General features: G+C 39.0%; 1 protein-coding gene across 1 annotated transcript; it reads left to right on the top strand.

Moving 5' to 3' along the window:
* Positions 1 to 727: 727 nt before the first annotated feature.
* LOC139151748 (glycerophosphodiester phosphodiesterase 1-like) lies at positions 728 to 11,167 on the top strand. The gene is made up of 6 exons (XM_070724724.1): positions 728 to 1,143; positions 5,960 to 6,135; positions 6,730 to 6,835; positions 7,230 to 7,322; positions 8,366 to 8,577; positions 9,549 to 11,167. Exons 1-6 carry the CDS (start codon positions 841 to 843, stop codon positions 9,697 to 9,699), a joined length of 1,041 nt encoding a protein of 346 aa, XP_070580825.1. The 5' UTR covers positions 728 to 840; the 3' UTR covers positions 9,700 to 11,167.

Here is an 11,167-nt window from a genome sequence, read left to right as displayed (position 1 = left end):
GGTCAATAGGCAATGAATAAAGCATACTTGAAAATTGCTGCGTTCGTAGTTTTGCTTTAAACTTTCACGGAGTCGGCAAAATAAGATGCTATTCCTTCAGCCCTCTCCACAGGCGCGATCTGAACTGAGTAGTTTTAATAGCATGAATAGTGTAGAGCTTATGTGACACAATAAAATTTCTGAAAGATCAGAACGTCGGAACATGGCATAAAATCTAAACTATTCATGATGTTAAAACTAACCAGTTCACATCGCGCTTGTGGCCCTCTAGGGCCTACACTCCTTTGATGCCCGTCCGACTCATGGCATTCCCTGTCATTGAATTTCCATTAAGCCTAACCGTTAAAAGAGCCGGTAAGTGAGTTTAATTTAAAGCCCTTCAAATTCATCATAAACTTGTATACAAATTATGAATTTTGCAGGAGCATGAACCAGGCATCCTTTGCTCTCTGCCCCGGCAAAATATAGCAGTGACGTCAACCTAGATCCATTGGCCGAGCGATGGGGGCGTGCTGCATGCTGTTTTTACATGCACTCGGTCACTTCGCATTGTTCTGGAAAAACGTAAATTGGTGATGCATTGTTGTAACGGGTTGAAATACTATCAACAATAAACGATTGAGAACTGTACAGTTAAATCTTTCGGACAAACTCTGTAACCTAAGTACTCTGCCATGCTGCTATCGTTACATCTTGAATAAAAATAGCACGTATGTTAGGGGGTCTTTTCAGCTCAGCTGTTGGTACAGGCAGGGAACGTGGCGGACGTACGGGTACAGGTCGTCAACACTGCGTCGACCTGTAGTTACCACACAGTCAAGCGCGTTTTTCAAGAAAAACATGGCAGCACCACTGCCTAGTCCAGTCCATACAGCATTAATATCGGCAGTGTTGGATCTTTCAGGAGTGTTTTTGATCACGTTTGTGACGGCTCACTTTGTCTTGCCAGTTTCAAGTACAAAGCATCTGTTTACAGGTCTCTGTTCCGTAGTACTGGTTTTCGCTGTCATCCATGGGTTTCGTATTCCCCCCGTCGATCGCTCAGCTTCTGACAAAGTCCTCGAGCCGAACAGGATGCTGGTGATTGGTCACAGAGGAGGGGCGTACGATGCTCCCGAAAACACGATAGAGGCGATCAGAGAAGTGAGTTTACTTTAAATACGGTATTTTCAGTGTGTTCAGTGTAGTGCAATCTAAGTTACAATGGAATGGAGGGGGGGGGGGGGCGCATCACAGGGCTAGAAGGCAGTATTATTCATAATAAAAGTAAATATTTTTTTTCATGAATTTATAAATATGAACATTATTGATGAAAATTATAAAATTTCTGTCATAATTCCTATATAAGCACTCAACTGCACTGGAATCCTGAATGATTTTCAGAATTTATGCCAAATTTGCACTGTTGTGGCACAGATCATAGTTAGGGGCTGTGGATAATTGAAATCGTGCACGGTAAATGCAATTTCTACATTTAGGGGAGAGGGTTTGTCTATATTTCAATTATCGTGCGCAAAAATCGCACAACATGATTTTATATTACAACATCTCGCTACACGATTTTTAAATCACAAAATATTGCTATATTGTTTGGTGTGTACCAGCCCAGTGCGGCAGAGGTGCTACACCAGCATTCTTTTGACTAATACTTAGTTCACATTGGCAACCCAACTGAAATTTTGGCCTACGCAAAATAATTGTCCTTTTGGGATTAAATTTGGTCCACGTCCGCACTGATCCACACTTACCGGTACCAGAATTAGGGCCGTAAATTTACCTTGTGACCTCTGACCTGTCAAAGTTCAAATGGCGCATTTGAATAATAGCACGCTGTTTCAACTGTTGATGATTTTCCTGCGTTTTTACGCACAAGAAAGGGAAAATATGACTACAACTCGCCCTTTTAATCATCGGAGAGATCTTCACTATTTATTGGATGAGCATATGGTATATATAAGACCGCGATGGAGAAATAACCAGTGCGCGGCATTTTTGACATGCCTCGCTAGTCTATTACGTGCACTGCGGAATCAAATGACATGGTCTTGTTTGCGGAGCAAAGGTTGGTGGGAAGTTCTGCGTACATGGGATGATACATGTAAAGACTGGATTGAAAACTTTCGATAGGTGTAAACTTTAGTTTCAAACATCGTTTGTTTTGTGCAAATAGGGTGACTAGTTCAACTTCGATCCATGGCGGAGGCCTGGTCAACTGGGACCAGGGCCGACGCAACGTGTCCACCCTGCACCACAGACGTGAATTTGCCTCGGCCCTGAACCCCCTCTTCTAGCCAGGACAAAACTGCGTCGGCCCTAGGCCGACACAGCGTGTCCACATTGTTTTTTACGTTGACCCGCGCCCAGGGCCGGTGCTACATTGACGCAAAATGGTCAATCTGAACAGGGTAATACATGTGGTTCAGTGCACATGTAAAATAATGTAACAATCATTTTGGGTACAATGTTTCAATTCATTTCATTCTATTGGTTGCGTCATTGTCGAATTGGCGCTAAACAAAGATTGACTGTAGAGGGGTATGCCTGGAGTGGTGGTAGCGTATGTCGGATTGTGAAAGAGATAAATGTAGGAAAATAGCAGATGTAGTTACCAATCATAGGTATGCTGATATAGAATGAGGCATGGTTGGATTTGCGCACTTCCAAACTTTCATTTAGGGAGGAGGGTAGGGGTGTCGAGGCCAAATGCAATTGGTCGTTGTGTTTACCATGCGTATGTTTTAATTATCCACGGCCCCTTACCTTGTTGGCTGCAAATCCTCTCTGCAGCTAGGCGGCTCATAGATGTGTGTATATACATGCCAAACCAACAAAGTTAGGAAACCAAATGGCTATGTTGACTATACCATGTCATCTTCCGTGTTCCATTTCATCACTGTGAAAATGAGTAAGTTTATTTATCACGTAACCATTTCTCGTTCCCTTTAACTCTCAAAATTCATACCTGATACTTCATCTGATTCAAAAATGCTCATTTCGTGCGATTTTTGAGCGAGATCAAAAGACACATTGCCAAATATAGGGATGAGCAACATTCCAGTCACCCCACACTGAACTTTGGGTAGGCGGTGCCAACGTCACAGAGGATAATAATTTTACGGCCCTGATACGGCTTTTGCGGCCGGAGGTTGTACGATGGAAGGGCCCGAGCGTGCAAGGGTCCGTACGCCGTACAACCAAGGGCCGCAAAAGCCGTATCAGGGCCGTAAAGGTTTTATCATATATCTTATGGAATGATAAATATGTAGTTTACATAATATTCAACATTGTTTAGGAGAAAAAAATGCATGCGATATCAGTTAATTCATTGCCATTTTTGTCAGTTTTCCATAAATATGATGGCCGCTTTCCGTCGCGGATTGACATACATGATGACGTCATTTGTTAGTCCCCACGGACACCATCCAGGGGGACTTATAGGTTTGGTCATGTCCGTGCGTCTGTGCGTGCGTGCCTCCATCTGTCCGTGCGTCTGTCCGTTCATCTAGATATCTCAGATATGCCTGAAGCGATTTCAATCAAACTTGGTACAAGGATTACTTCATATGTCATACATATGCACATCAATTTGTTTTGTGATACGATCCAATATGGCCGCCATGCGGCCATTTTATTACAATTTTTTTCATGTACAGAGCCATAACTCAGACATGTTTCAACCGATTTTATTCAATTTTGTCCTCTGTCGCCAGGCGCATCTATGATCTGAGTGAGCAGACGTTTTCCTAATCTCGCGCTGGCTTTGTGTACGAATGGAATGTTTGCGGATAGCAACCAGTAACCAGAATCGAGGTAGTTCAGAAATGCACGCGATTGCCCATATTTGGGCACCGGGCCGGGGCATGATACGTAAAAAACATGCACGGATCTGAGGGCGCTCCCTCCCGTAGCTTTACACAGGCACGTGAATGTAGGTATATGATAATGGTATTCACACAATGTTCTCTCCAGAGCAATTACAGAGTGGTGGCCGCCACTCTTTAATTTTTGGTAAACAATAGAAACTCATTACTATAACAGTTGTATCTATTGTTATGCAAATTAACTGTCACTCTAACAGGAAATCCTGGGGAGAACACTGTTTACATATATATTATTCTAAAGTTAGCCAATCAAGGCACCACTGTTTGATTGACGTTTCTAGTACATAGATTTGTGAGTGATTTTGATTTGTATCCATGTGGTGGACAAAGTAGGTTTTGTCGAGTAGCATGACAACTTTCTACCAAGACTTGCATGTTTGATTGAGAGGGACACTCAGTGCGTGGCGAGGACCGTTGTGTCTATACACGTACATCGTATGTTTCTGCATAATTATCACTGTGGTCTAAGATTTCAACAATCAAATGCCTGGAAATCAACGTTACGAGTGGGATACACCTGTGACAAATTAACCATTATCTACATTTGCAAAGCTGTTTTTTGTGGTTGTCTTTATCACACTATGGCAAGTATTTTTGTTCCTTTTGCTCCATATTCCATGATTCTGGTAATGCCACCCAACAGTTTGGAGTCGAACAACAAACTGTATTTTACATGTATACAGTCGGAGCAAAAATATCAGAAAAAGGCTTCCATTTAACTTAATTAAATTAATACTCCTTGGTTTGGTTTGCATAAATTTGTAACTGTTCTAGATAAGATCTAAGCACAGAATGGTATGATTATCATGAACAATTCAACCAACACTAAACTGAACAGGGGATATTTTTAGAAATTATTCGAGATATTGTTGACAAAATGCAGAGCCATTAAAAAATAGCGAAATTGCCTGTATATATATGCTGTGTTATTTGCAAATGTTTGACATTTTACTGGTATGTTATCCTGGTGTGAAACATAAACTGTTGTTTTCCTGGAAATAAACTCCTCTTCGATGTATTTTTTAAGTCATGCCCTGTCATTGTAGATGGCGGTGCCTGCCTTGAACAGACAAAAACAGTGTCACAGTGTACGTGTAGCTGATTGTTCGGAGAAATGAGCATTTTCTCCTCGTTGTGGATTTTTTGGGTCAGGCACTGTACATGTACAGTTGTTTACATGCTCTGTGAATGATTATGCTGAAGATACCAATAATGTACTTTGTTGCCACATTGAAGAAACATAAGGTCTGTAGTTGCCATGACAACAGTTACTTAAAGTATTTTTGTGCCCTGTTTTCCTCTCCATCAGTCATCTGTGAGGCAAAGCTAGGCTATATCCATACAGGGGATATTGAATGTATGAGCCAGAGTGAATGTGCAAGAAAGAAATTTGCAATTTTATTTTCACCTTCTGCAACGATCGTCTCGTAAAGATCATTTTGATGTTCTGATTCTAGTGTACCTCCTTGACAAATGCAGTCTCCAGGTTTCATATAAAAAAGTGTATTCTGGTTAATCCCACTGTGAACATTTTTATTACTTCCCCTCTTTTACTGTACGGTACGCCCACACTGCAGACCTGAAACCATGATAAAGCAAATAACACAAGGGAAGCCAGAAGCAACTCTTTATGAAGGCAATGAGGTCAAAGAACAGTGAAACTTCAGACTAGACATAAAATAATTCACCTTTTCTGTTCATGTTTGCATACTGGCCTGTGAACAATTCAATAGGCAGATAAAACAGTTTGAATAATAACAATGCAGAGTACAATTTCAAAAATAGAGTGTGACGTAAATGCTCACACATCTCACAAGAAATAACACTCTAGTTATGAATTTAACAAGATCATGGAAATAGCAATAAAACTAACGCTGAGAAGAATCTTTTCAATCAATCTATCAGTACAATTGAAGCTTTGGTATTGACTGATACATTGACTGTTTGAGGGCGCCATGCGTAAACAAGAAAAAACTGAATGTGAAAAAAAGCTGGTTACAGTTTTTGCATGAATTTCCACCAATAGACAGAACTTGCCAAAATTAACCTTCAGTTTATTGTCTCTGGACCATTTGTAGGCCAAGAAAAATGGCGCCGATGGTGTTGAACTTGACCTTGAGTTTACCAAGGATGGTGTTCCAGTGCTACTTCATGATTCATCCGTGGACCGTACCACTGATGGACAAGGGGAGATCAAGTCATACACATTTGAAGAGATACGAAAACTCAATGCCTCACATGGACACAGGCTAAGGTAAGTGTTGCACATGCCCAGGGACAAATAATGATGGCAAATTCATGAACTGATCTCAAATTTGTTCAGTCTAAAATTTATACTATTTCCCACAGAACCCCACCACCACAACCTGCATTGGTTGGTTCTACCCATAGTTCTGCTTTGCTCTGAGATTTTGTGGATGTGGAAAAATTCAATATCGGTCAACAAGTCGTTATTTTAGTTCAAATCTGCAAAAATCAGCCAGTATATATTGTTAAACTTTTAGTGAAACTTCCCGTTCTTCGTACATTTAAACAAAAGTGATGAATGAGCCAACAGTGTCTCTAGCTTGACCTCGAAGTGGTGTGATTTTGTTTTGAGGTTTGGCTTGGACCATTCACTATGGAGACATGAAAATATTTAGTACCATAGTTCTCTATATACTAATAAGTTTTAATGTGTTCCATAAAGGTGAAAGAGTGTCACTCTTTGACATCAGCATAGAAATTTAGGAATTTTTTATCTCAGAGAAATGTTAGACTGCTTGGGCCCTAGCTGCTTTGGTCTTTAAGGCAGTACTGTTGATGGCTAAATTGTGCTAAAGTCATGGTGCTTTTTGATTTAATTCAGTGCACAGTTTTCAAAGACACGCATCCCAACATTACAAGAAGCCACTGAAGAATGTCTCAGGCTAGGGTTGAAGATTTTCTATGATGTCAAAGGAAATGCACAACAGGTGAGTGTTTGTTATATTTTTCAATGCATATGCGCTACATTGAGCTCAAATAGCCACAAATGAATAAACTGTTCAATTTCATATTCAGAGTTGCCCATCAATAGCTGATAGTAAAAAAAAATCAACAGATACAAAGATAAAAACTATGCTCAGTATGATCAGATATCCAAAGATATAGTAGTCACCTGGTCTTAAGAATGTACCAGACAGCTTCAAATATATAATTTACAAAGGCAGTTAGAAACTTTGCTATTTTGCTGGGTACTCCCCAGTCATTGTCTGTTCATTAATGACGTTACATCACACTAGGAGATATTGCCTGGGTAACATACAGCATGAGATTTCCATGTTCACATCTGTCAGTTGAATTTTTACTCTTCATACCTTTTTTCAGGCGGCGGAGGCCCTTGTAAAGCTCTTTCATGAACATCCCAAACTCTATGAAAGTGCAGCTGTGTGTTCCTTTTATCCCGAAGTGATCTACAAGGTGGGTAGAAACTTTGAAAGTCTTGCCACAGATCGGTTTCCAACTCTGTTATTCTTACTATACATTCCTAGTCAGGTGAGGAAATCCATCTTTGCCAAATGTCTTTGTACTAGCAATGCTGGATGAAGATAAAAAGAATATCTACTTTATATTCTAAACTGCTAAATACCTTCCTCCGTCTAAGCCATCAACTGTGGCACTTTTGAAGAGCGCCCTCATGTTTATCATTTTCATTTGTGAAGTCAGTTGTCGTTTTAAGTGCAGAGTGGATCGTCTATAGATTTTAGGCTATTTGAGTTAAGGTGACCTAGAGAGGAAACGTTTTGAAAAATTTATGTTTGTTTTGATTGTTTATTTGTATGTTTACTTATTAGGAAATTTCTACATTGACTAGTGTAGCATATATTGTACATGACTATTTAAAATACATATTGCTTTAAAATGTTTAAGAGTTTCAATCATTATTTAAGGTGCTATATACAATATTGTGTACTGACAGAGTACAAGACAAGTTACCAGATCGATTGACAGGGAAAGTTTAAGGTAAAGAGAGTGGTCATATGCGGCTTCATACTGTTGCAATCATAGTCCTAATCATGCTAATTAAGGTAGAACGTACCTCAGGGACTCTTAAATTTCTACAATTCTTTTCTGATCTACCACTTGTTTGGGCTCATTTTAAAGCTCTTGACGTAAGAAAACTTTTCACTGTCTTAGTTTTTTGAACATGTGAAATTTAATTTTACCCCATAGAGTTAACACAGGGATGGCAGCCATTTTGAATATCAAATATTGCAAAATGTTGAGTAATTTGTTTTGCCAGTTCCAAACTTTGCATGGTGACCTCAGATTGTTATTGTTGATTTGGTAAGAGAATGGTTGAAAGTTTCATTTAGGGAAGTTTGAGCAAAAGTTCAAGTCTTTCACTTTCGAGGCACATACTACCTTAACAGCTTTTAAGGTAACTACAAAAATCAGTGAATGGTGGAAAGCTTTGATATCCTTGTCATATGTGTGATAATGTGTGGTGTTTCTGCAAACAGGTTAGACTAAATGACCAGAAGATAGTGACAGCTCTAACCCATCGTTCGGGAGACCTGGCGTACAGCATCACCGGAGAGCCACGGGATATGCCGGCATGGAAAGTCCCGTTGGCTCACATGGCGGATCTCCTAACACACTGGGCTCACCATTCTTTCCTTTGGTATTTCTGTGGCAATTCAGCGTTTCTCCTCTGGAAAAATGAAATGTCTCAGTAAGTAGAAAGTTTCGAGTATTTTCCATATGTTCATTTTCTCAAATGATGTTCACCCTCGCTGTTCATTCTGTTGCTGCTTTCTTTGTCAAGATTTTCAGATTTGAAAGATTTATGCAATTTCACAGACACACATCAACTTTACTTTGTGAAGTGCCCTTTCAGATGTTTGTCATCTATGTGTTGAAAAGCATGATTTTTACCGTAGTTTATATATTTTCATACCAAAGAATGAGTTGTATATCATCAAATTCTACGTAATGTATTCCATCTGTGGAAAGGAAGCATATTTTGCTGCTAGTTACAGTACACAGACACAGTATCAACTATGAAATTTGTTTGTGCTACTGTGAGTAGAACAAACACGGGCCCAGCAGAATTGTCTGTACCAGCTATTTATGAAAATGTTGAAAGCAATAAAAAAACAGGCATAAACTAAAAGTATTGTGAAATGCTAATGTTACGGAATGTTAAAAGCTATCCAAGTTCTATGAATGTAATTGTTTTGTGCCCTACCTCACCTCAATAACCTAAGACTAAGCTAAAATAAGTATTTATTTCTTTAAAGCGCAGGTAGCTGTAACTAATTATGATTTTTTTCACTAAATTTGTGTTTTACATCAATTGTAAGCTACTGTGCTGCTCCCCTAAGCAAGGTACATCTAACATCTAGTATCAGCTTGTAAACACAGTGTCTTATATTTGCGCTGTTTTTATTTACATTTGAATTCCAGTCTGGACCAGAATTCACTTGTCAACAATAACAACACAATTCACACATGTACAGGCTGAGCTGACAAGCTGAATGCTGTATACACACGTTTAGGAGTAGAACAAGACTCTGCACTTAAAATTAAAAAACAAAAAACAGTGAAAAAATCATCCAAAGTTACAGCTACTAGCCATACAATTTTCCCTTTTCCATACAACCACATCATGAAAACACATTACGTCATTTGGTCTTTTTTCAGGCAAGTCAAGGTATACTGGGAACACCGAGGAATACAAGTGATTACATGGACAGTGAACAGCGCTCATGAGAAAATGTATAATGAGAAGTATTTGAAGACATCATACATCACAGATTCCCTTATCGGAGATTGTGAGCAAAGTAAATCATAAATACTGATGTCTAGGGTCAAGGGTGACTTTATCTAGGGTCAATAGCCTTAACCTGTTCACCCCTGATTCCCTGTAAACAGGTCCACATGCACTATTGATAACAAAAGTTTTGGGCCAAACCATGGTTGAGGGCAGAATTCACCATTGTGACAGAGACTTGAACACTTGAATTCTTCCCATTCTTCAGTGTTCTACAGCCTGTGCGGACTCCAGCTTGAAATTTGTACAGAAAGACATGTTTTCATTGTCTTGTTTTGTAAAAAATTGATCATCTTTCCCCACTGAGCTACAACAGAGGATGGCATCCGTTTTCAAAATTAAAAATATCGGTAGATTGGCAGTAATTTTGTTCTCTGTGCCAAAAATGGAAAAGTAACTAAGGTTTCTACAACAGAATAATGAAAGAGGATGGTTTATTGAAGTTTACGTTAGCAAAGTCTGAGTAAAAGTTTCAAATTATATGTTTGATGTGTATAGTACCTTGAGTTGTGACTGCCCTACCTTAAATCTGATTCTATGGTTTCCATTGTTATCTGAACACCAGTCAAGTGTGGCTACATTGTGTTTTCACTTTGGTGTTAAAAACGTCACAAAAAATGGAATGAGTAAGTAGATTGTCTTCTGTCTTTTGTTGTACTTACAGTAGCCAATAGCTCAGCTTTCTGTCAATACGGTCTAAAGCTACATATTCACAAGAGCTGTTTTAAACAGATTTTTTAATCCAAAGTTGTCCATGATCTGAAGAACTTTTTTCGCTTTTATTTTCTTAACTTACGATTTCTTGTCAGAGATTTTTTTGATTTCTAGATAAGAATGGTCTTTCAGCATCATTTTCTTTTGCATATTCCATCAATTTCATCATAAGGGGCATTTTCATTTCTCATCATCTACTCTAAACTTGGTACCTCAGGAAATTTACATTTGCAGTGGAATTTGCATTTTGACATTGAAGCTGTGTTCAGCGATACCAGTGTTTTCTGGATAAATTGCAACTTTGTCTCCAGATAATGTTGGTATCCCTAGTTCGGGGATGCAAAGTCTTAAAATTTGCAGGGTTTTGATAGGCTTCTGTGCATTATATTACTTTTCAAGGTTTGTAGGAAGAAAGGGTACATCTTGAACAAGGTGTTGTCTGTCTGTCAGTATATTGAAATATAGGCATTATGTGTATATATGTCACAGTTCTCTATGAAACACAACAGAAATATACAAGTACTGGCTGACAAGAGAGAGAGTTCTGTGTGGGGTGGTGTATAAGAGCGTACTTAAAAAGACTGTTCCTTAGTGTATTCTTTGTTTTATTCTTCAGAATTGAAAACTATTCACACTGTCCATGTTCAGGACTGTTGTGTGGCTAATGCAACAAGTGTTATGGTAAATTTACCAATTCTGTCAACACAGAAGAAGTTTAGTGGTTGTGATTTTTTTGCCAAAAATCCTGGCTAATAAAATGTTATTGATACTTTGA

This window comes from Ptychodera flava, chromosome 15, assembly GCF_041260155.1.
Source record: "Ptychodera flava strain L36383 chromosome 15, AS_Pfla_20210202, whole genome shotgun sequence".
In the NCBI taxonomy this organism is placed as follows: domain Eukaryota; kingdom Metazoa; phylum Hemichordata; class Enteropneusta; family Ptychoderidae; genus Ptychodera; species Ptychodera flava.
The sequence above is the reverse complement of the archived record's forward strand: the minus strand, read 5'-3'. Positions and strand labels throughout refer to the sequence as shown.

Coding starts and splice junctions, on each gene's coding strand:
- LOC139151748 (XM_070724724.1), top strand. CDS start 841: ATGGCAGCACCACTGCCTAGTCCAGTCCATACAGCATTAATATCGGCA. Junction 1,144..5,959: donor CGATAGAGGCGATCAGAGAA/GTGAGTTTACTT, acceptor GACCATTTGTAG/GCCAAGAAAAATGGCGCCGA. Junction 6,836..7,229: donor TCAAAGGAAATGCACAACAG/GTGAGTGTTTGT, acceptor ACCTTTTTTCAG/GCGGCGGAGGCCCTTGTAAA.